Source organism: Rhincodon typus, chromosome 11 (genome assembly GCF_021869965.1).
Source record: "Rhincodon typus isolate 14 chromosome 11, sRhiTyp1.1, whole genome shotgun sequence".
Classification (NCBI taxonomy): Eukaryota; Metazoa; Chordata; class Chondrichthyes; order Orectolobiformes; family Rhincodontidae; genus Rhincodon; species Rhincodon typus.
In genome coordinates, this window is record NC_063342.1 from 66,833,515 (window position 1) to 66,859,381 (window position 25,867).

A 25,867-nucleotide genomic window follows, 5' to 3' on the forward strand; every position below is an offset into this window, starting at 1 on the left:
GTCAGTTTTTATGCTTTACATCAGCCTTAAGACCGTGAGGAGTCCTGATGGAGGTCTTTAACATAATGATGAGATTCACAACAGTCAAAATATTTTCCGCTTAGAGGACGTTCAAAACTAATAGCCGTAAGTATAATATATTCATAAAATAATTGGTACTCAAATTGGCAGGATGTGACACTAGGATCTGTTTGGGCTTCAATTATTCACATGATTTATTAACCCTTGGAGAATGGCATAGAAAGGCATGAATCCAAATTTGCCAATGACACAAAGTTTGGTGGCATAGACCGTGTAGGTGATAGCATAAAATTGCAAAGGGATAATGATAGACTAAGTAAATGGGCAAAACTGTGGCAGATGGAGTTCAATTTAAGCAAGTGAGAAGTCTTCTATTGGCTTGATAGTAGGAGATAGAGGATGATGGTAGAGGATTGCTTTTCAGAATGGAGGCCTGTGACCAGCTGTGTTCCGCAAGGATTGGTGTGGGGTCCACTGTTGTCGTTTATATACATGGTTTGGATGAGAATATGGGAAGCTTGATTCGTAATTTGCAGATGGTGCCAAAATTGGTGGTATTGTGGAAGGTTATCTCAGAGTACAATGGCCCAGCTGATCAAGATCCCAATGGGCTAGGGATTGGCAGATGGAGTTTAGTTTAGATAAATGTAAAGTGTTGCATTTTGGTGAAACGAACCAGGACAGGCCTTGCACAGTTAATGGTAGGGTCATGGAGAGTATTGTCGAACAGAGAGACCTAGGAGTTTAGGTGTATAGTTCCTTGACAGCATCGTCACAGGGTGGTAAGGATGTACTTGGCCTGCTTATCTTCATTGGTCAGAGCATTGAGTATCGGAGTCAAGTTGTCATGTTGCAGCTGTATAGGACATTGGTGAGGCCACTTTTGGAGTACTGTATGCAGTTCTGGTCACCCTGCTATAGGAATAATACTATTAAATTGGGAAGGTGCAGAAAAGGTTCACCAATATTACTGGGACTGGAGGGTTTGTGTTGTTGCGAGAGACAGGATAGGCTGGGAATTTTCTTCCCTGGAGTGCAGGAGGTTGAGGGGTGACCTTAAGTAGGGTAAATCGTGAGAGGCATGGATAAGGTGAACAGCAAAGATCTATTCCCTCGGTTTGGGCACTCATAATTAGATGATATAGGTTTAAGGTAAGAGAAGAAAGATTTAACAGGAACCTGAGGGGCAACATTTTCAGAGGGTGGTGCATGTATGGAATAAACTGCTAGAGGAAATGGTAGATGCAGGTACAGTTATAACATCTAAAAGACATTTGGACAGGTACATGGATAGGAAAGATTTAGAGGGCTTTGGGTAAACGCAGCAAATGGGACCAGTGTAGTTTGGGAAACCTGGTTGACTTGGACAAATTGGATCGAAGGGTCTGTTTCTATACTGTATGACTCTGATCAAAAATGGATGGATCAGGGTACTTGCTCAATGGTTATGACGTTAGGTACAGTGGATGCCCGAAGAGACTTGGGTTTCAGGTACATAGATCTTTAAAATATCATGAACAGGTGCAGAAAATATTCAAGAAAGCTAATGGAATGCTGGCCTTTCTGTCGAGAGGATTGGAGTACAGGGATATAGAGGTTATGGTGCAGTTACACAAAACCCTGGTTAGACCCCATGAGGAGTACTGTGAGCAGATCTGAGCACCACATCTTGGGAACACTGGCTTTGGACAGAGTACAACATGGATTTACAAGAATGATGCCTGGACTTCAGGGGTTATGTTCTGAACAGAGATGATACAAATTAGAAACTAAGACACAAATTGCTGGAAAATCTCAGCAGGTCTGGCAGCATCAATGGAGAGAGATCAGGGTTAACGTTTGGGGTCGAGTGACCCTTCCTCAGAACTCAGTTCTTGAGGAAGAGTCACTCAACCTGAAACATTAACTCTTGATTTCTCTCCACACACACTACCAGACCTGCTGAGCTTTTCCAGCAATTTCTGTTTTTATTTCTAATTTGCAGCAACTGCAGTTCTTTTTTGTTTTTATTTATTCAAATTAGGCCTGTTTTCTGTACCATTTAGAAGGTCTGGGGGCAATCTAATCGAAGTCTTCAAAATATTAACAGAAAAAGACAGGATGGATAAAGATGAAACTATCTTAACTGTTTGGAGTTTCTAGAGCTAGGGGATGGTCTGAGAATTAGGGTAGACTATTCAGGAGAGAAGTTAGGAAGCACTTCGACACACAAAAAGTAGATGTTTGGAACTCTCTCTTTCACAAATGGCAGTGGATACTGGATCAATTGTTAAGCAAAGGTATTAAGGGATATGAGCTAATGGCATTAGGGCGCAGGTCAGCCATAATCTTATTGATTGGTGGAGCTGGCTGGAGGGCTGATCGGCCATCTCCTGCTGCTATGTTCCTAAATAAGTCCAATGAGGAGTCTTGTAAAAACTACTTCTGAAAGAGTGGGGAAGTCATTTTCACATGATATAATTGGGGCACACAGCATAGATTCATTCAGGAGAAGTTAAATAGGGGTGCAAAGTTGATCTGACCAATCAGTCTAACCAGTCGTAAGACTGAGTAATTGGCCAACATCCCTTCGATCTAACTTGAGGCACAAGATGAACATATGAATTCGGAGCAAGAGTAGGCCTTTGGGTCCTACTTGAGCACGCTACACAGTTCAATAAGGTCATGGCTAAGCTGATTACTCTACATTCCTACTTACTCCCAACAACCTTTCACCCCCTTGATTATCAAGGACCATGTACCTCTACCCTGACCCTTCCTCCTCCACTTTATGAGGACAAGAGTTCTGAGGATACATGACCCTCTGACAGAACAACATCCTGGTTATCTCTGTCTTTTATCTCTGATTTTCAAGCAGTGACTTCTAGTTCCAGATTCTCCCACAAGAGGCAATATCCTTTCCACATCCATCCTTAACTTGTCTTATTGATGTTTATAAAATTAATTCCTCAAAGCAATCAAGCACTCGCTTATGTAAATTAAGTATAGCATAATTTAGATTGTGCTTTTGGAATCTCTTTTTAACATATTCTGATATTAAAACAAGTATTTGAGGATACAGAAAATATATTGCAGCTCTAAGTAGTATTGAAAGTTTGAAAAAATGTTACAACACTAGAAACCGTGATTTTAATTTTTGAGTGTAAATTTATACCTGTTCAGGAAACTTGCACTTTATGGAATTTTGCATGGGGATGAATCAATTTCAATGTGTCAAATAGAGTCAAGTAAAATAAGGGGCAAAAGGTTGTGGAAAATTCACCCACAGTGAGGTTTCAGTGTAATTCAATTAAGTCCAAAATTTATTTGATGAAAAATTAAGCAAATCTGATCTTGTCATGTAACTTTCCAGGGAATTAGAAATGTGAAGTGCACACAAAAAAAATTTGGATTCTGACTGTAAATTTTTTTAAAAAAGTGATCCGTGAGAGTGGAAGAATGAATTTGTCAGTGATTTATGATGCAATGGGATCTTTGCTTCAAAGTGTGGGATAGAAACAGACAGACAATAATGGGTTGATGTAACTGTTCCCCCTCTCTGCAAACCCTACCAGCTCTCGTCTGTTTATATTTGCTGCTTGTATTGAGTTTTGGCCTCAAGTTTTTTTAAATCTCCACACCGATTTCAAACTCATTCTTTAAGCAATAAAATAGCCCACAACTATTGTTTACATGATACCTCGCCTTTGCCGTATCAGAGATGAACATTAAGTTTAGAGTAAGGTTTCAGTAGTCTCAGCTGTTATTTCATTTCTCTATTAAATTGATATTTCAACCTTAATTGCAGCCAGTGATAATCACAAGGTTATTTGAATTACTTACCGGCTCACTTTTCCCACTGTCTCTCGTTCTTTTTCATGCCCAGTTGTACAAAGTCATAAGACTGTGTCTGCAGGCTCACTCTCTCGGTGATATCTGTACCACTCACCCCAGACTCCTGTAAGCGACACTTATTACAGCCAAATGCAGTGGGCACAGCACGTCATAGTCACAACTAAACTGCAAACAGCTCCTTCCATTCAAACAGGCCACTCGCACCTTGGCTGTGTTTCTTGCACCCTCCTGGAGTTCTCTTCATTCGCCCCCCCTCTTCATCACAACGAACTCGGAAGTATTGCAAAGGAGGTGTATTTAATGTCAAAACCCGTTCAAAGTGCAGCACAATCTGGGTGGCTTCCAGTCAAATCACCTAGAGTATTAGCCGCATCATTCTGTTCTGAACCTAAAACTTGTCAAAGATGTCCACTGGGCGTTTCGGGAATGAAACACTTTCTTTAAAATAAAGGATTTGATTTGCAACAATGAATCACTGTAGTTCAGCCTGTTGTTCTCCCCAGCGTTGTACCTGGGAGCTTTATACGTCTGCATTTTGACATTTCAGTGTGTAACAGCACTGCCGAGGTGTCTGCTACAGAAGGGTGTGGTCCTGTCCTCTATCGTTATTGCATTTCAAGCACCACTCATGCACACACTTTCTGTATTGTAATTATGTGACCCTTTCCTTAGGAGTGATAATTCATTTGCCAGATGTACATTTGAATAGTGTTCCATGCTCCCATTATTTTTCTTGACGTTCACATTTTCCCCACATTGGACTCGATCTAACATGACAACTTACTCTCGTAACCAGGACCAAAAACAGAAGTTGCTGGAAAAGCTCGGCAGGTCTGGCAGCACCTGTGAAGAAAAAAAATCACAGTTAACGTTTTTGAGGGAGGGTCACCGGACCCGAAACGTTATCTCTGATTTTTTTTTTCTTCGCAGATGCTGCCGGACCAGCCGAGTTTTGCCAACATCTTCTGTTTTTGTTGCTGGTTTACAGCATCCACGGTTCTTTCAGTTTTTACTCTCAACCATCTTAGTATCCTCCTCTAGCTCCCACAATGTTGGTCCCTTCATTCGAGTTATCCAAAGGGATTGTGTCAAATGAGGTAGAGGCTGTTATGGTGCAAGAGTAGTGTCCCGAACTCTGAGCCAGGAGGCCTAGGTTGAAATCCCACTAGCTCCAGAGGTGTGTAATAACATCTCTGAATGGGCTGGTTATAAAATATGAAGAATGGTTTCATCCATACACAGAAAATTCTGAGGGGCTGGGCACGAAGAGGTTGTCTCTCCCCAGACTGGAGCAGTCTAAACTGTGGGACACAGTCTTGGGATAGGATTATGCCCATTTAACACTGGGTTGAAGAGAAATTTCCTTGCCGAATTGTGAATCTGTGAAATTCTCCATCTCATAGCGTTGTGGATTATTGAGAATATTGGAAGTTGGCACGGAGTCTCGTGAAATCAAGGGAGAACAGGCTAAACCAATGACCAGCCGTGTTGTCAGTAAATGGTTTGAAGGAACTCCTGCTTAGATATTTTCTAATCAACCTGTTCAGAGATGTTATTCCACGTTTCTGGAGCTAGTGGAACTTGAAGCCAGGCCTCCTGGCTCAGACAGGGACCCCACCTGTTTTTTTTTAGTTATTTGAGAAATCTTTTGTTTTTGCTTGTACTTCAGCCCTGCACCCCTGATCTTTGGGCACCCAGTGCAGAGGGGTGTGGGCAGATCAGACAATCTCCTCGTGGTTCTGCTCCTGGGCCAGGTCCAGGCAGCGGGCACGGGAGGGGGTTCTCTCTGACTGCCTGCCCCTCTTCCGCAGTTACATTCGAACCCAGCTGTCATTGGAGAGGGAGCACAGGGTATCCATCAGTGCTCTCGATGCCTTTAGAGAGAGGTGGGTACCTTGGGGGTAGGGGGTGGGGGAAGGTGCGAGACAGTGCTTTATATATCCCTTCAGTTTCATTTTAATTTAGTCCCTTCCCACTTTCCGTACTCCTCCCTCACTTCTGATGGTTTGCATTGCCCGTAATGGCCTTTGCATGTAAGTATCCAATTGACAGCACGGGTGTTTTACTGGTAGCAGTTAATAGTCAAAAACCAAAGAGAAAAGTCATGGTGATTTGGTTGTGAGGGTAGAAGAAACATTTGCTTCTGTGTAAGAGCACTTTTGGATATTGAAAAACATCATCATTTTAACATAACTCAAATGGCTGATGAAAGATGTTTAAAAACACAAAAACAACTGGAGAAACTTGGATTTAACAGTGTGACAAACCACCAGCAGTAATTATGCAGGACACTTATTGCAAAGCAAACTTTGACTGTGTAGCATCTCCAACATGGTGCTGATTAACCCAGGGAGAGGAATATGGTTAGTTTTTTGACCCTTGCCCTGTATTTTCACCTCAACCAATTGCAAATGGAGCAGAGCCATGAATGACAGGGTCACTGGGATGTCTGCTATCCCTTTTCTCACAGTCTTAAACGTGTATGGTGTTGCTCAATGTTGACTGTGTGCCCTCTGCTGCTTGTTAATAACACTGGTGTTCCCATGCTTTTGTGTGCAGGGGCAGGGACTGTTTGTGGGGTGGGTGGGGAGCTGGGGGGTCACCAGATACTTTGCTCCTTTGTTCAGGCAAATGGATTTTGTTTCCGTCTCCGGAGTTTGCTAATTGGTAGCAGGACATGAGATTTCAATGGAGATGTCACTTACTGGAAGATTGCTACTGTATCCTGGAATGCAGGAAGCGTTAGTATAGTAAAAGCATGAGCCCACAAACAAATTCCCAGTCATTAGACAGAGACAAAGACTTTGAATGCTATTAGTGACCGAGAGGTTCTTTGGCAGTCAAAATTTAGGCTGTCTTCCGCCAGCCTGACATTCCTGATATTTAATGAAATGACAGAGCGAGGGAGTTTCTAATTGAAAATGAATGAATCCACCATTTCCCATGCCACCAGTGTCTGAAATTGCCAATTCTTCTCCAACCAATTATTCACTTACCTTCCTGATGCTTCTCCAAAGAGGCTGCTTAGAAAATATCCAGCCTCCCTGTGCTCATTGTGGGATCTTGCTGTGTGAATATGGCCTGCTGTGGCTTTCTATGTCACAACAGGATTTGTATGAAATCCTCATCAGTCACATCTTGCAGAGAGGGAGTAAGTTGTCAGTTTCAAATGGGGGAGAATCAGACCAGCTGTATCCCTTGTCCTAACTTCACATCAAGTCCCATTTACTCAGCACCTTGTACTTACTGGGAAGTGTTTATTAATTGGGAGGACCACAGATTCAATTTCAACTTGAAGGTATTCACAGCACACTGTGCTCCATCTTCTCCCTAAAGTTCACTGTTATGAACTTATATGGTCATACAGTATGGAAACAGACCCTTCGGTCCAACTTCTGATCTCCTGATCTGACCTAGTCCCATTTGCCAGCATTTGGCCTATATCCCTCTAAACCCTTCCTATTCATATACACAACCAGATGCCTTTTCAATGTTGTAATTATACCAGCCTCCACCACTTCCTCTGGCAGCTCATTCCATACACACACCACCCTCCGTGAAAAGGTTGCCCCTCAGGCCCTTTGTAAATCTTTCCCCTCCCACCTTAAACCTACGCTGTCTAGTTTTGGAATCTTATGACACTGTGTCTGTAATGAACTGAAGATTGAGCAAACTCTGACAGCTTGCTTTGCTCCTGGGTTTAAGAAAATAAGTGGGCATCTATATAAAGCAGAGATGAGGAAACTTTTTCTCTGAGGGTTGAGAGTCTCCCTTTCTCACCAGTGGATGCTGAATCTTTAAATATTTTTAAGGCAGTTAGAGGCTTGATTACCAAGGGGATTAAAGATTATTGGGATATAGGGGTGTCTAATTCATCCCCCTCTCCTACCTTTTCCCAACAGTGCTGGGACATCTTCATAAGTAGTAAATACATTTTTAAAAGTTGCTATTGAACCTGTTTGAGGGAATTTATTACAAATCACAATATGTCATGACATGAATAATATTGTCTTTCTCTCCCCTTTGGTTCTTTTGCCAATTTTTTTTTGTATCTTCTGGATCCTGAGTCCTCTACTATTAAAGATGTTTTCTCCTTATGTACTTTATCAAGGTCTGTCGTAATTCTGAATACCTTTGTTAAATTGGAGGCAATGGGCTGAATGACGGATTCACAGTGGGTAACAACATTGGAGGTAAGCTTCTCATGTACGGTAGCAAAGTACTGAACTATTGGCAACTTAGCAAAAGTGGTAGATTAGAAGTTGAATAGTTTTGGTGAAGACAGTTTGGAATTGTTGAGTTTAGTTGTAGATTTAGTGAAAATTTTGTTTTTATAGCACTTAAGACTTTTTCCACTGGCAAAGCGGGATGCTAATTACCTGCAGCCATGCCTGGCACAAAACAGAAGGCCTGTATCGCAGGGCAGCTGCAGAATGCCAACATTTGACCAATTGCTTGGCTGGTCTTGTGGCTGGCACTGGGTAGTCCTGGCAGTCGCTGCCTGTGGTGAGTGGGAGAATGGGACAAACAATGCACCATAGGTAGGTGGGTAACAAGGCGAGTTTGGAATGATAGCAGGGAAAACTCACAAGGGCTCCAAGAAACATGCCAAAATGAACATTTAGCCAATCTCTGGAAAGATTCAGTCCTCTATCTTTATTATTTTAACCAAGCATTGAAAACCATATCTGACCTTTTCATGTGGCGTAAATGGAATAAAGCAGAGACAAAAAAGGGATATTCTCACTAGTAGCCTAATCACTATTTATTCCTCAGTTTCTAAAACAGCTTATTTAATTGTAAATCTCAGTGCTTCATGTGGGAGCTAACTGTGTGCAAAGCTTGCTGGTTCCTCTCCTACAGTCCAACAGTGGTTACATTTCAAAAGCATTTCATTGTAAAGTTTATTTGGGATGTCTTGAAGCCTTGATAGTCACTATGTAAATGCAAGTCTTTCTTCTGTTTCCTTCCTAAAGCACTAATGGGTTCGGGAATGTGACCTTGGGAGTCTCCCAATTACGATATGAGCATATCTTGCAAGGGAAAATACAGTGCTGCCTGGAATAGGGATTGATAATGTGTAAAGTGAGTCTGCGGCATCCAAAATAATATTAAATAAATAAATAAAACTAAGGTAAACTTGTCATAGTGTTACCATAGCAGAGCATAGGGCTGATCTCTCATGAGAGTGAGAGAACTGATAGTGGTTTAACCTGAGGGTTACCACGCCTAAGGTGAATGGAGAGGCTGGTGCCCTCAGCCCAGTGTGGGAATTGAACTCGCACTGTTGGTGTCACTCTATTGCAAACCAGCCATCCAGCTAACAGTGAAAATCTGAGCCTGTGAATAAGGTGGGTGCAGGCAGATCCAAGTTTAGAACATCTCCAAGGAACAAATAAGGTAGCAACTGCTGTCTGTAAAAAGACTAGCTTGGGCCCATCTCTGAAGAGACACTTACATTGTACACGGATGCATACTGTTATCATTGGGAATGATTTCCATTGAGCCATTCTTTTCAGACTTTCAGAAAGAGGCCCTCAGTGTCTGAAGCAGCCGTTCGGATCTTCAACAAATGTCCAAGGTTTTTCTGATGAAGGGTCTAGGCCCGAAACGTCAGCCTTCCTGCTCCTATGATGCTGCTTGGCCTGCTGTGTTCATCCAGCTCTACACCTTGTTATCTCAAATGTCCAAGGTTGTTGGCTGTCATTTCGTTTTGTGAAAATCCAGCTTGGGTCTGAAGAAGATAACTTGTGCTTATTGAGCATCTACCTGCTCTCTGAAAAAAGTAACCATTTCACCCCATGTCTCTGCACCTCTCCCTTTTGGATGGAGTGTTTTTAGATTTATAGAGGTCTACGGAACAGGAAAAGGCCCTACAGCCCATCGTATCTGTGCTGGTGAAATGGTATCAATGGCTTCCTCCTTTACTATTACAATGCTGTGAATCAACTACCAGAGGGACAGCATTCATGGACTGTGGCAAATTTTCACAAATTGCTACAGAGAAATGTAAAACAGCAAACACTTACTCCCACAGAATTCACAGCAAACTGCTTAGGTTCTTAGAAGGTCAGCAGCAAATATATTTTATTTGCAAATGGTTAGTAGCCTTCTGGGTGCTATTAAAGTGCAGCTAGATTCATGCCTCAGTCTGCTTTTTGAACCTTATTATGTGACCCATTGAGAAGGGAATGGGCAGCAGTTCTGTGGAAATTCTGCCGTGTGCCCTTACAAACACCACCCTGATGTAGATAAATATTACCATTCCTCCCCTCTCGATGGGTCAAAATCATTCAACATCATAAATATATAAATATATAACAGCTCTTAATTCACGTTGCTTCAGAGGTGAGAGAGTTTTTAAACTGAGGGCCTTAAATTGAAATATTTGTGACTAGGATGGCTGACGTCACTATGCCATCTGGAATGGACTGAACTACGGAGGAGGGAAAATGAGTTCTTCTGCTGCAGATGGTTTGAGTCCTATGCTAGGATGCATTTGGCAGGCAGAGTTTCATTCATAACACGGCCAAATGGATCAGCTATCAGCCTGTAACTCCTTTCAATACACTGAAGCTAGGTCCTAAGAATGGGAGAGTTTACTGGTCAGCCATCTTGCAGGAGGCAATGGTAAATCACTGCAGGGCTTTGTCCACAGTGGTGGACCAATCCCAAACAACGCCATGACTCAACACTTGGAAACCAGCATGGAAGAGAAGACAGAAAGACCAAGGGAAGTGTCATGAACAACTGCCTCACTGTGCGACATACTTTTCACCTGCGTTCCATGTGGTGGACACAGATTATAACCGCACTGTCTTGGTAAAAAGCCAGACTTTGACAAGGCACTGTCAAAACTCTGTGGAGCTGGAGGAACACAGCAGGTCAGGCAGCATCAGAGGAGCAGGAAAGTCAATGGTTCGGGTTTACACCCTCCATCAGGAGCACACCAGGCACTTGCCCGAAGCACTGAACATTGATCCTTTCCCATTCACTGGTCAGAGACTGAGGGGCTACATGTTATTTTCATGCCAATAAATGGGGAGGAGAGGGAAATGAGAAAGTACATCCAGGAAAACAAAGAAAGTGCAGTGAAAATGAAATGTTGTAGATACAGTTCTCTGGTCAGTGTCTATGATGAGAAAGACAGGCAGTTCCTGCAACCTACTTCCCCTTTTAGTTGTGAGACAAAGACACATACCTTTCAGCTCCAAACAGCTGCTTTCTTTGTGGCTTGGCCTCACGTTCTTCAGTAACAATTAGAATGCTCCCCCAGCATTTACTCCATGTTATACCCACTCTCGCAATACTCAAGCTGGGTCCATGCCCCCATCACGGAGCTGATAGTGAGCAAACCACTCATTTGCTACAGGCTACAGTTTCTTCCTGTAACAGTACCCCATACAGCTGATGCAATGGCCAAAGCGAGGTATTGATTTGTATTCATCACAACAAGCTGTTAATTGCAAAAGATCAATGCTAGTACTTGTGTTATGTTCATTCTCAGGTTAAAGGCACTATTGGCGAAAACCATCATTTATTGCTCAACTCTCAGAAGCTAATGGATTTTCAAAGTGTGGCTATTCTTTGTAATGCTTGAACACAAATCAGTCACTTGTTGGGCCATTTCAGAGGGCAGTCAAGAGTCAACCAAGTTGGGGTGGAATAACTGGGAGTCATGTCACAGCCAGACTGGAATAAGAAGGAAGGATTCCCTTTCTCAACCTTAAGGCACTTTTCTCTCCAGTCACTCTGCTATTTACCAAAGTCACAACATTATCACAAGCTTGAAATTAGACAATTGATTATAATCAATATTTAAATACACTTAAACACCTTAGAATAGATAAATCTACCTGTGAGCAATATCTTGAGGCATGGTGGCAATTGTAATCAATACTGTAGGAATGTAGGACCAAACGAAGATTGTAACAACTGACCATTGCTATGCAGACCAGAGGGAAAACTGAAGGTTGCCACAGAAACCAGTGGGCTAAAGGCTGAGAGTTAAGAGGTGGGACCCTGCATTACCCATTATAAATTGGGCTGAAACATTTGTTTTAGCAGAGAAGCGATTCTGGGTAACCAGGTGAAACATGACCCCAGCATTTGCCTGAATAAAACCTATGCTAACTGTACCCAAGACTCAGGAATAGCTATTTTAAAATGACGACAATAAACCCTTTTGAAAATAATTTATTGAAAATTCAATATGTTGGAGCAGTGAATATAACAACCACTGAACAAAGCTTTAACATATGGCCCCATTGCTCCCACAAGTACATCACTGATTATGCACATATCAACAGCATTAGCTAATTCTAATTAAGGACATGAATTTACTGTCAAAGAAAAGGTGAGTAGTTTAATTGTAGAAACCAGTGCACCCTGTACATTGTGGTATTGGCTTGTTTCCCTGTAAAGCTATAAAGACAAACAGTGTCACCGTGGTGTTCACTGGGTAGCAATATGATGAGACCTACCAATCGCATGGCACCAAAGTAAGTTTTGGTTAGAGACTATCAAGGTGTGAAACTGAGACTATGAACACAGAATCTGTTCATTTGGTCTAATGAGTTCAATTGTATTGAAATATATCATTCTATAGCCTTTATGAGCTGGGGTTGTAATGACGATAGAGCAAGCCTTCCTATTATTGGCTGGGTTCTAACCTCACAATGCAATCTTTCCAATGAATTAGGTGGGGAGATGAAGAAGTAGGGACTGTTCTCCTGAGAGCAGAGTAGGTTATGATGGGATGGGGAGCTGGACAAAGTATAGGTGCTATTTAAGTGTAGGATATCTGTTATTGCTGCTGCGATGATTGGGATGCAGCTTTCAGATGATTAGCAAGAGGAAAGATGAAGAATTAACTGACTATGTATGTATATATTTTTTGTTTATGATAAGTTGGAACACACTGCCTGAAAGTGGAGTGGAAGCAGGTTCAGTGGTTGAATAGGAGAATTGGCCAGCAACCTCATAGGCACAGGCATTAGCTGAGAGACTCATAGCCTCCTTCAGCATACAATTCTTCTAAATACCCTATCAGGAAGCTAGTGCCCCTTTTGTCCACCTGGGCCCATGCCAAGTCTTGTGTCAGATACTATTACAACTTATTGTTTCAAAACCTTTTGTGATAGGAATTTGGCAGAGAGGTCAGTGAAGTTTCGAAGCAAAACTTTGACAAAGGAGGGGAGAAACGAGTTCTCTAAAGAATGAAGCGACAACTTTTACTCCACTGCAGAAAACTGCAGTGAAAATGGCATGTCATCATTGGCACTTCATTTATTATGAGAAGCTCCTGTAAATTCACAAGCTCTATATTAAAGTAAACCTGATAATGCGTATCATATTCTGTTTGAAGCTAGAACCTTGCTATCCCTTAGCAGAAACATGTCAAGTAACACAGTGCCAACATTTGCAGTTTCCTTAGAAATGGGACATTTTTACCAGTGTCGTCAATTCCCAAGAAGATCCACTGGTATTTGTCGTTGACAGGAAGTGGGGGTGTTTGAGAAATAACGACACTTCTCCCAGTTTCCAAGCATTTCTGTACTTGGGGTTGTGAAAGTAAGGTGCATAGCACTTAAGAAACAGATCAGCCCAATCCATATTAAATGGCTGGATAAGTTGAATGACAACTCATTGCTGTGAATGGGAGAAACTCACCTCAGCAGGTATCCAATCCACTCCAGCAATGAACTAGGTAATTATTTTCCACAGATGTGAAATATCATGAGAGAGGATGGCATGGAGAACATAAGAACCATTTTAATCGTGAGAATCCAGCATAGATCCTGGAAAGGTGTTGCCTGATCTCCTGATAAAGGAGTGGTTGATGGCCAAGACTCCTGGGAGGCAGCCACATACCAAAGTTCGGAATTCTATTTCTGCTATCTTCAGTGCATTTTCCAGTTTTTAACATTTATATATTAGTTTAATGTCTTATAATAGCATTTTTAATCAATAAACTCCATTTTTAAGTTCTGCAATAAATAACGCCATAACACTTCACACTTAATGCACGCAAGACTAAACAGGCAATAATGCTATCTGCAAATACATTAGAATCAGCAGCTCATGAGATGATGCTTTAAAACAAGATTAATATTTAGAATTTAATCAATTAATGATTGTTAAATTTCTAAGATCAGAAACGGACAAGAGTCTAAATGAACAAAAAAAGTAGGAGCGCCCACGTGATTTGCTGTCGGGACGAAGGCTTTCATTATCCATCCCGAGTTATCCCTGAGCTGGTCTTCTTGAACTACTCCTGTCACTTGTATTGCTGGTCCATAGAAATGTCCAGGACATTGATCCACGGTGATGGAAGGAACAGTCAGCCTTATTCTGGCTGGAGGCAGCGTCATCAGTGATGGTAACCCTTGGAGACAATTCAGAGAAAGTCCACTCGGCTGATTCTTGGGATGAAGGCCTTGTATCAGGAGGAACAACCTCGGGCCCATGGCCGCTGGAATACAGATGAGTGAGAGGCGATCTCGAAACATGTAATATCCTGAGGAAGGATCACCAGACCCGAAACGTTAACTCTGTTTTTTTCCTTCACAGATGCTGCAAGACCTGCTGAGCTTTTCCAGCAATTTCTGTTTTGTTTCAAGATTCTGAGGGGATTTGACAAGTGTGGATGCTGAGACAATGGGCAGGATCATACAGAATCTGAATGGCATAGGCCTTGGCAAGAATTATGGCAGAATTCAATGAGATGATTATCTCGATGTGGAGAGCAACTCACTCCATCTTTGATGCATTTGCTGATTGCTGAGGTGAGTTTCTCCCATTCGCAGCAGTGAGTTGTCAAGTAAGGGGGACTTTCTCTTATTAAACGCCTCGTTAACACCCCAACTCAACTCACTATATTCAGCTTCCAAACTCGCCAAGCAAGCTAGACATTGAGATGGAAATCGAAGCGGGTACCTGGCAACTTCAGCTCCACTTGCTCTGAAGAACATGTTTTTCTGATGAAGGGTCTAGGCCCGAAACGTCAGCCTCTCTGCTCCTATGATGCTGCTTGGCCTGCTGTGTTCATCCAGCCCTGCACCTTGTTGTCTTGGACACCTGGCACTGACTTCTCAGGGCATGTTCAATAGGCATTGGCCAAACACACCACCCCATCCATGAACATCGGCATCTGACATGTGCCAGCCTCTGCGAACCCTCTCTGATCCACTTACAGGGCACTTCTGTACCTCAGGCTGTACTGGTAACTCTCATTGTATCACTGCAGCAAGGATATTGTGTGCTCAGAGACACACACCCAGCTCGCCCCAGGCAGTATCTCTGGGTTCCTCACTCTCTATCATAACCCCTGAGATGAACATGGGAATTTCTTTGCTCAGAGGATTATAAGGTATAGAAGTTTTTTTTTCCCCCACAGAGACTACTTGAGACTAGGCCATCAAATATATTTGAGTTAGACAGAGATCTGATCCAAAGGCAGTTAAAAATTACAAGGTGACAGGCAGTAAGTGGAGTTAAGCCCCTAATCCGATCAACCGTAGTCTTACTGAATGGCTACTCCTGCTTCTATTTTTTGTAATCTTACAGCAGTAGCTGAATGAACCTCAAAGAAGATGCTGATTTTCCGACTGGCTTTATTTTAACACTGGCATAAATGTGAAATGGACTGCAGTAACATCAGCTAAAGGTCCAGAGCTTTTGTGGCTCAATAAAGCTATGCAAGCATTTCCATTAGTTGCTTTTCTGAAACATGTGAAGCATGTTTGATCAAAGATACTGCAATTCCTGTCAGCAGCAATTTTAAGTGTTGTGAGCCAGAGATTCTGAGCTGTTTTGGTTTCTGTAACACCTCACTGCTGTAAACTTTAACACACTCTGACACTGTTTTGGGGAAAAAAAAGTGGGAAGAGAATTGTTTTTAAAAGTATTCCAATCGGTGATGCTTCTGAACAGCTGCATTGCGATAGAAAACCCTGAATTTCACTTTGACACGAGCAGCAAGGTAAGCGGACGGTCTCCCAGCCTATTAATCAGCGCTTAAACATCCATTGTCTCACTTGTATCGCTCGATATTTAGTAACAATCACAAGCAAATCCTGCCTGACAAAGTGGGTCAAATGTAAAATTCCTGCTCTTCCTCCTGAAAAGGAGCGGGTTGTCCTCCTTCAGGGCAGCTCTCATTTCTAGTTGCATTCTCCAAGGAGGAGGGCTGGTTTGTTCTGGGCCAGAGCCGCGACACTGCAGTGAAGGCATGCAGAGGTGGGGTACGTGAGGTCAGACTGCAGGAAGAAAATTCCTGGAACCCAGGAGAAGACCTGGAGGAAAGGCCGGAGGAGGAAGGAGGCGAGTCGTCCGTGGACAGTGAAGCCCTGAAGAGACCTGCCTTTGTCCAGGTGCTACAGTCACCCAGACGGGGAAGAGCGCCCCCTAATTCTTTGCCCAAGCCGTTCAGTGTCGAGGGCACGGAGAGGGCAGCAAGGTCAGAGTGTGATGTGGTCAAGCCGGTGTCGACATCGGTCTCTTCCAGGCCTTCGGCCGCCATCCCAGAGGTGACATCCCGAGCTGGGACCCGAGCCTGTTGCCCATGGTTGGCCAGCGAAAGGGCCAGCTCCCCCAGTGGCGATGAAGATGACGAAGAGCACGATGAGCTGCTGAAGGTTGGCAGACAGAACAAGGACTTGCTGCGCTGAGCTACCCGGGAAACCCTGGAGGTACCGGTGCCCGAATCCCCTCGACAAGCAATCCAGATGTCCTCCTGGGATGTCCCTCGGAGATGGCTGAAGCCGCTGGTGTGGCGTGGTTTGTGGTTAGTCTGCCAGTGGTGCCGGTACCTGTCAGGGGCACATCCCAGGCACTGGGGGAGTGAGCTACTTGCAGGTCGGCAAGAACTGCCCCTTGCTGCAGTGGATTGGGCAATGATGTTCCTCTTCCAAGAGTTCCTGGACAAACTGTGTACCTGTAAACAAAAAATAACATTTCAGCAACAATCTTTCATGGGCACACTTATGTACCTTTGTGTCGACAGTATAGCATCAATTTTCGCTGCTCCATTGTCTTAGTTAGCAAAAATGGCCTCAAGGTGGGCACCAGCGGCCTTAATGCCCTCTTCATTATCAGGTAACGGGGAGAAAGCTGGAGAATGGGACTGAGGAACTTATCAGCCATGATTGAATGGTGGAGCAGACTCGATGGGCCGAATGGCCTAATTTCTGCTCCTACATCTCATGGCCTTATTATGGTCTAATGCCTTCTTATGACTGGCACCAGTTTGAAAGGGGCCTTCATGCAGGTGTTTGAAGCACCTGCCTGTTTCAGGAGCGAAACATGTTTAAATATGGAGATGTGGGTCCTGTGCTGTGAACAGGATGACACCTGCCAGTTAAGGTCAATCCTGCTCAGTGCAAAATGCCAGGCAAGTTTCCCAAAAAGGGCCAGCCCAACTTATGTATTGAATCAATTTTCTGGGCCTTGGAGAAGGACTGTTCCTCCAAGCACCAACTAAAAGAATCTGCTGCCCCTTGCCACCCTGGGACCCCAAACCCTCTCTCTTCCCATTATAATAAAAGTTTGGAACAATCTCATTTGGGCACAGCTTTCCAACTGTATGTTGATTGGGGGAATCCACCTGAAGGATCAAACCTTGTGTCCTCTGTGTTGAGGAATTCCAATGTTTCCTCGTTTTACTTTTGGGCATTCTACCTCATGAGGACCACTGTGCCCCCCAGTGAAGGGCAGGACCTTGGGTCTGAGCTCATGGACTTATGACAACAGTGACCATGTACGTGCAGGGGAGATGGGAACTGAAAATTGGCCAGCTTTATTCCAGATGTTCTTCACTGCTAATTTTGTCGCCCAAGTGGGGAAGATGAGAAATACCCACGTGGGCTCTCGCGAAGTGATCTGATTCAGGTTTTCAAGATTATCAAAGACACACGCACTATACATGTAGGTTGAGTTTGAGGTGATGGGCTAAGCTAGAACTAAAGCCACCCATAAAAGGTGGAGTAAGGTTGCATATTGATTTCAGCTTACCACAGGGTATGACCTCCTCTACTGGGTATAAATGTACCAACCATAATACATAGATTGGTAGAACATGATATGGGTTCTTTACTCAAGGGTAAGACTATAACGCAGATGAGGCTAACTGGGAAACTAATATGCCAACATCCTACTTTTGCTATTTGCAAACTGACCATCAGGCATGGGACTATAACATTTTATCTGGTGAAGATGTTAATAATTGACAGCAATTTGAATATATCCTCTTAAAGGTGTATGCACACCACACCTCAACTATAACACTGTCAGCACCGACGTCATTCTGGTGATCCTGCACTGCACAGTTTCCACGGCCAACACTTTCTTCCGGTGATGCACCATCTAGGACTGAAGATAATAATGCAGACAGGGGCTGAGCAGAACCTTGATAATCTGTAACATATCTCACATCCTTTCACATTGCAATCCCTTTGACATGCATAGCGAGATTCCATTAATCCTTTTACTGATTTCTTTATACATGTCCTGATAGATGACCTTCTGACAAAAGAGCTACAAACAGCATATGGAAGGCAACAGGAAACGATTCTAGACGGAAATGCAATGGATTAGAGAAGCTTGCGGAATTGGCCAAGTTTCCTTTGTTTTGCATTTACTTGGATTAGAAACGATTGGTTGGTGGACACATTGCCCAAGAGATATGTGGCTTTTCCTTATGACTCAGGGTTACTGTGCTATGATCCCTGTTAGAACATGGAGCTGGCCAGCTTGGTATCATCAGCTGGTTGAGACTGGGCCGTTCCATTATGGTGGGTGCAAACCAGACAGGTGGGAGATTAACCCGCTCCCCACCCCCTCTGCTTAATCATTTTGCCAACAGCGTAAATGTGGATGTACTTATTATTGTCCCTGTTAGAACACTGCTTTGCAGAAATCTACTACCAGAGAGTGAGTCAGTATGAAGCATTAGTTCAGTGATACAAACTCCTGCTGCTGAGCAAGAGGTTATTGTTTCAAATCTCGCCCTGGCCATGCGAGTACAAACTCAGGCTGACTCTCCCAGTGCAGTACCCTCAAGTGCCTTTAGTGACTGAGACGTGAAACCAAGTTCCCACCTGCCCCCCTCAGGTGCATGTAAAAGGGCCTGTGGCCTTATTCTAAGAAGAACAGGTGAATTCACCTCCATGTCAAGACCGGTTAATAAAGACAGGAGCTCCACTCACATTGCTGTCTCTGGGATACACTGTGGTCATTGGCTGCTACACTACAATAGTGCTACTAGCCTAAAAATCCTTCTTTAGTTATGAAGTGTTAACGGATGCCCTGAAGTGGAGAATGGTGCTACACAAATGCAACTTCTTTTCCTTCGCTAATGTAATCTGTATTGCATTCAATTGGCTGTCTGTTTAAAACTAGCAGCAAATGTTGCACAGTCAGAAACAAAGATCAGTGTAAAGAGTTAAGTCTTTTCAATGAAGAAGTGTCCTTCTTTTTCTGTCAATTTCTCTTCAGTAATGTTTTCCTGGATTGTAACCCTATGGCGACAGTGTGCAAACAGCCGATAGTTGCCTTATCTTGCTCTGTAGGTTGGTTTATTTTTCCTACATCTGCCAGTCCATTAGAGGGACAGCTTGTGCCATTTCATGACTGATATTGAGATCACGTCTTTATGGCTTGATTTACTATGACTTGCGGAGACGGTATACTCCTCCAATACCTTATGATGGGGCAGTGGATTCAGTAAATGGCTCCCATTTCAAAATGGGGACTTTGTTTAGCTTCATTGTGGAAGGTGGTCAGTGCTAAGTGTGCGCTACATGATGTATAAATCGATTCCCTTCCACAGCCAAAGCCTTTAAAGCCTATTACTTCCCTCAGGGTCACCTAGCACTGCCTGGTATCTCCCACTCGTGTGTGCCAGAGAGAAATGGCTACTGACTGAAACAACAAAGACCATTTGTCTCCTTGGCCACTCAATCTACTCAGTCAACACAGACTGACATCAGAGAGACTTAGCAACGACTTAAAGCTGTTATCAAAAGGCCATACCCACAGCAGACTGGGTTACTGAAATATTTCTACTGCTAAGCATCGCCGATCTTAGGAGAACATTTAACCAATAAATGGAACCCCAAGTGTTTATTGAATCAGAGTTTACTCCGGCCATTGGTTGACCATCTGGGTAAGGACAGAGGGCCATTATTCAGCAGTGGGAGCCCACCCCCCAACCACCAACCGCCATTTTGAGTCCATGGCTCTCACTATACTTGCAAGGGGGAGGCTGTACCGAGACAAGCTGACACGTGGCACTCCCATCTTGTGACCCTTCTGTGGTATCAAATGTTCCCGCATGTGATTCCTACCGGGGACACAGGAATGATAGCACTGGTTGTGGTTTAGTCGATAATGCTTCCGCCCAAGTTGTGCTTTCAAATCCCATTCCAGGTACTGCACTTGAGCACAAAGCCCTGGCTGGTATTCTAGTGCACTACTGACCAGGTATAGCACTGACCGGAACGCCATTTCTCAGTTGAGACCTGTTAAAGCGAGACTTCCACTGGCCCTCGAAGATAGACGTAAATCATCACGTGACAATATTTCAAGAACAGCAGGGGAGCTTTCCTTGGTTTCCCGGCCAATATTTATCCCTCAATCAACATCACAGACAAAAAAAAATGTCCAGTTATTACCAATTGCTGCCCTGTGTATAACTTGGTTGCTGTTCTCCCTACATTACAACAGCGATTAAATTTCAAAAGCACTTCATTGGCTGTGAAACACTTTGGCGCTTCTTGAGCTTGTGAAGAGGTGCTACATAAATGCATATCTTTCTTTCTATCAATCCACAGAATCTCCGTAGCTGATCTGTTATCTCCACTTTGTTTAACTTGCTTGGATCCCTTGACATCCTCAGCCATTACCTTTAAAAATTCCAGTTGACCTCCAACATGCACAGCTTTGTTGGAGAGAAAGACCCCCCAACACACACACAGTAAATCTGGGGAAGTCAGGCCTATTTATTTTTATTATTTCGTACAGTAGGCAAATTGTTCCATCAAGGGGCTGGATAATTGGAATGTCAGAGTTGAGCATTTAAAAGCCTGAAGACAGGGTCACACAATTACAGACCCATGGAGCCACTTTGAGGGTATGAACAAATATTACAGGGGTGGGGAGAGCAGACTCTGCCCAAAGGAAGGAACAGCAAACACTATCTGTGATTCTCCTGCCTCAAACTGCCAATGTCTGCTTAGTGTGAGAAAGGACTTCATCCCTAAATATATTGTGTGAGAAAGGACTTCACCCCTAAATATCTGAGTTCTTGTTTGAAAATTGTTCGCTTGATCCTGGATTCTGCCAGCAGAGGGCACAGTTTCTCTGTCCGTCCTACTGAATGCCTCAACTTTCAAAACTCAAGGGAGTACAAACCAATCGTAGCCTCATAACTTAACCCTTTAAGCCATAGTTTCATGTTAGTGAATCTGCAGCTGTTCCAAGGTCAGTCAACATGCTGAGATGCTAATGCTGTGGCTCAGGTCTAGCTGGACAATACAACCATAGCACTGAGCTCTCACAGTTCAGCATTGTGTAGGTTTGAAAGGTAATCAAAAAAGGCTGAAGAGTGACACTGACATTTTAGCAGCCTATTTGATTACCTTTCAAACCTGCACAACTGCTGAATAGTGATTTGAGAAGACAGACAACCAAAACCCTAGTTTTTAGTCATTTTTTAAAAACAAAAATACACCAAGTGTACACTAGACACGATATGGCGATGTGTGAATGAGTGTGTCTATCTGTACATGTGACAGTGTACATGTTTAAGTGTAAATGTGAGAGTGCCTAATTTTGTTCTTGAAAATTGTGAGCATTACCAGGAAGACAATCCCATGGTATCACGATCTCTGTCAATGAGACCAGCATTTTGTCCCACATTTAGTCATTAATTTAAGTTCCTTCAGCTGCTATAGTAGGATTTGATCTCTGTCTCTGCAGCACTCTACCCAGGTCCCTAGTTTACTAATCCGGTAACACTACCACGTTGCTACCATTGTGTGCACGTCAGTACAAGTTTATATAGAGTCATAAAGTCATACAGCACGGAAACAGACCCTTCGGTCCAACTGAACATAATCTCAAACTAAATTAGTTCCACCAGCTTGATCCTGGCCAATATCCCTACAAACCTTTCCTATTTAAGTATTAAGTGGGTTTTAAACATGGTGATTGTGCCCACATCCACCACTTCCTCTGGAAGTTCATTCCACACGCAAACCACCCTATAAAAACTTGGCCCCTCGTGTCTTTTTTAAATCTCTCTCCTCCAACCTTAAAAGTATACTCCCTAGTCTTGAAATCCCCATCTTAGGGGAAAGACACCTACCATTAACCGTACCTATAACCCTCATGATTTTATAAACCTGTATAAGGTAACCTCTGAACCTCCTATGTCCCAGTGAAAGAAGTCCTAGCTTATCCAGCCTTTCTTGATAATGCAAACTTTCCAGGAACAGCAAACACTGTCCATGATTCTCCTGCCTCAAGCTACCCAGCCCTGCCATTTCTCCTGCCACCAGTTCTAAACAAAAATTCTTTCCAATGCCCACTGATGTCCTGATGCGTTGACAGAGAAACCAGTAGTAGACCACTTGGCTTTTTAAGCCTGCTCCATCACTTAAATTGATCATGCCCGATCCTCCATTTCAATGTCATTTTCTCTCCATACTCCTCGATATCTTTAATATCTGAACATTTTTCACTACTCAGTGACCTGGCCTCCACTGCCTTCTGTGGTACAGAATTCCACAGGTTCACCACTGTCTGAATGCAGAAATGTTTCCTCAACTCAGTCCTAAATGGTCTATCCCATATCCTGTTCCAGGGAGAAATATCTTGCTTGCATCTAGTCTGTCCAGCCCTGTTAGGATTGTATACATTTCAATCAGATCCCCTCCTGTCCTTCTAAACTCTAGCAAACACAGGCCCATTAAACCAATCTCTCCTCATACAACAGCCCTGCTATCCCTAGGAAATTTCACTGTACTCCCTCTATGGCAATTATATCCTATCTTAGATAGAAGACAAAAACTGCACACAACTCTCTGCCTATGGTCTCACCCTGGCCCTGTTTAACTGCAGTAAGACACCCTTCTGAGCTCAAATCCTCTTGTGATGAAACCCAATTATACCATTTGTCTTCCTTGCCTGTTGAGCAGGAATGTCCAAGTAATCTTTAATTCCTGGAGAATTCCAAGACAATCTGAGAGGGCTGAGGCAAGCTTAAACTGATCCTTGTCGCTACTCTTTTATTTTAAAGTTATTGATTCCCACAGCGGATTTGACAGCAAATTTAAGTCAGTTGTGTGAATTATTACCAAATAAACTGCAGGGCCCACTCCCCACCCCCAAGACATACGCCCTTCCTGATTTGTCTGGCCATAAGGGTGGGCAGCTAGCTGCCATGTTGGCACACATGTTGCCAACTGCACCACAGGCTATGAAACGACCCATTGAGCTGCTGGGAGGTCTTCCCCGAGGATGGAGGGATGGGCAGTTAGCTCTGACAGCTGGGTATAGTGAGACCCTGGGGCGACACGGTGGCTCAGTGGTTAGCATTGCTGCCTCACAGCACTACGAACCCGGGTTCGATTCCATCCTCGGGCAACTGTCTGTGTGGAGTTTGCACATTCTTCCCGTGTCTGCATGGGTTTCCTCCGGGTGCTCCAGTTTCCTCCCACGGTCCAAAGATGTGCAGGTTAGGTGGATTGGCCGTGCTACATTACCCATAGTGTCCAGGGATGTGCAGGCTAAGTGGATGAGCCATGGGAAATGTGGGGTTACAGGGATAGGGTCTGGGTGAGATGCTCTTCAGAGGGTTGGTGTGGACTCGATGGGCTGAATGGCCTGCTTCCACACTGTAGGAATTCTACAATCCATTACAGGGTGCTAGTAGGCCCCCCTCCCTCTGTGAGACAGATCCACAACAGTGGGGAGTTAGAAATTTCACCCTTCTTTTTAAAGGAGCTAATTATGTGATAACAGTGTTCTCTTTCTTTTTAAAGGCTAGACAAAGCATTTGCTGGCCCTTAGCTAAAGAAGGCAGATTACCTGCAACAGGAGCTTGTTTCCATCATAGTCTTCCGTCTGCCACCTCAGCTCACTGATTGGGCTGCAGGGGTTAGGCAGCAGAGGGATGAGGTGTCCAATGTCATGAACTCTGAACTCGAGCAAGGCCAATTCGGTGGGGGAGGTGCCCTGACCCTTCGGGAGCCTCTTCAGCGAGAGCTGAACATCAACCTCCGCGTTGGAATAGACGGTGAAGAACACAAAGTCCGGCTTTCGCTGGGACGACTCTCTCCTCAGGATCAGCTGGTACATCCTCGCCATGTCGACAAAGTTGTCAAAGCTGCAGTAAATGGTGAAGCGGACAATCTCCTTCCCATAGTGCACCTGCCTTACAGCCCAGAGGGCATTGTGATTGGCCAGAGTGAAGAAGTCCTGGTTCCGGGGCATGTAGGGAAGGATTCGACCCTTGACCATCTCGGTGTGGTGGTACTCCCACGGTGGGTGGAGGAAACGCTCGTGGAGCTGGGAAATCTGCTGCCCGCACTCTTCATGGATGAAGACAATGATGGCCAGAGCCGGGTGGGCAGCACTGCCGCCGCTCCTCGTCCCCCGTGGCTTTGAGGATCCGCGCTCGGAGGCAATGAAGAGCCGTAGCTTGGGGTTAATCCACGTTACAAGGCTGTCAACTGCGCTCTGCAGGGCTGCCGCATCTCCTGGGTTGGTGATAATGTGCAAGGTGACCAGGAATGGATCTGCCATGCCCTCCAGGTCGCCTGTTCGGGGGAGAGAGCATAAGAAGGGAAACGCGTTTGAGTCAGTGTGGCAGCAGAATCCCACAGCACAGAAAGAGACCATTTGGCCCATTGTAACTGGGCTTGTTGTTTGAAATTTGTTCCACTTGCCTGCTGCCTCCCAACACCAATGTTTCCTTTTCAATCTTACATCCATTGCCCTCATAAATACCGTCTCCCATCACTCTTCCCAGCAGTGCATTCCAGATCGCACCAAGACTCACTGGAATTGGTCCTGCCCTGGTAATGCCTCTGGAGTAATGGGAAAAGTAATCGATCATTCACACTAGCTGGATTCAAACAAGAAGAACGCCTGACCTGTGAGATTCTTGACAGATAGTGAACAGGGTAAATGAATTAAAAATCCACTCCCATCAGATGCAATCAATGCGAACACACACAAGAGTTAATAAAACAGGAAGGCCTGAAAGTTCATGATGTCCTTTCCATTTTCTCACAGAGCTGGAATAAGTTCTGTATCTAATCTCCAATTTGGTGTTGAGATCACATCCTAGGTTCTCAATACAATATAAAGTTGGTGCAGCATCTAAATACTGTAGCAGTTCCAGCATACAGTTATCCAATCCACTCACCCAACATACACTGATAGTTCCAATTGCATGTAACTGTCCTGTTCCCATTTTATGTCCTTTTCTTTCAACCACAGAGCCCAACTACTCTTCACACAGTTACTTTCAAAGTAAATTCTTCAGCCTCTTAACCTTGTACAAAGAGGTCTGCCCTCGCTTATCAAGCTCTGACATTTAATCTTGTATCTATGACCTCTCATTCTTGAGTCAGAGAGTCATAGAGCATGGAAACAGACACTTTGCTCCAACTCGTCCATGTTGACGAAATATCTTAAATTAATCTAGTCCCATTTGCCAGAATTTGGCCCATATCCCTCTAAACCCTCCCTATCCCTATACCCATCCAGATGCCCCTTAAATGTTGCAATTGTACCAGCCCCCACCACTTCCTCTGGCAGTTCATTCCATATATGCACCACACTCTGTATGAAAAAGTTGCCCCTTAGGTCCCTTTTAAATCTTTCGTCTCTCATCTTAAACCTATGCCCTCTAGTTTTGGACTCCCCCACCCTGGGGAAAAGACCTTGACTATTTGCCTTATCCATGCCCCTCATGAGTTTATAAACTTCTATAAGGTCACCC

The 25,867-nt window shown here is 43.9% G+C and overlaps 1 protein-coding gene and 1 long non-coding RNA gene across 2 annotated transcripts; one reads left to right on the top strand and one right to left on the bottom strand.

The window, feature by feature from the left end:
* The first annotated feature begins 24 nt into the window (after nucleotides 1-24).
* LOC125484388 lies at nucleotides 25-25,534 on the top strand. The gene is made up of 3 exons (XR_007263219.1): nucleotides 25-126; nucleotides 7,967-8,048; nucleotides 23,901-25,534. It is a non-coding gene; the product is annotated as an uncharacterized LOC125484388 (long non-coding RNA).
* On the bottom strand, nucleotides 15,950-24,663 carry LOC109911492 (protein FAM124A). The gene is made up of 2 exons (XM_020510810.2): nucleotides 23,947-24,663; nucleotides 15,950-16,792 (listed from the first exon to the last, which is right to left on the bottom strand). The coding sequence occupies exons 1-2, from the start codon at nucleotides 24,661-24,663 to the stop codon at nucleotides 15,950-15,952; spliced, it is 1,560 nt and encodes a 519-aa protein (XP_020366399.2).
* Nucleotides 25,535-25,867: the final 333 nt, after the last annotated feature.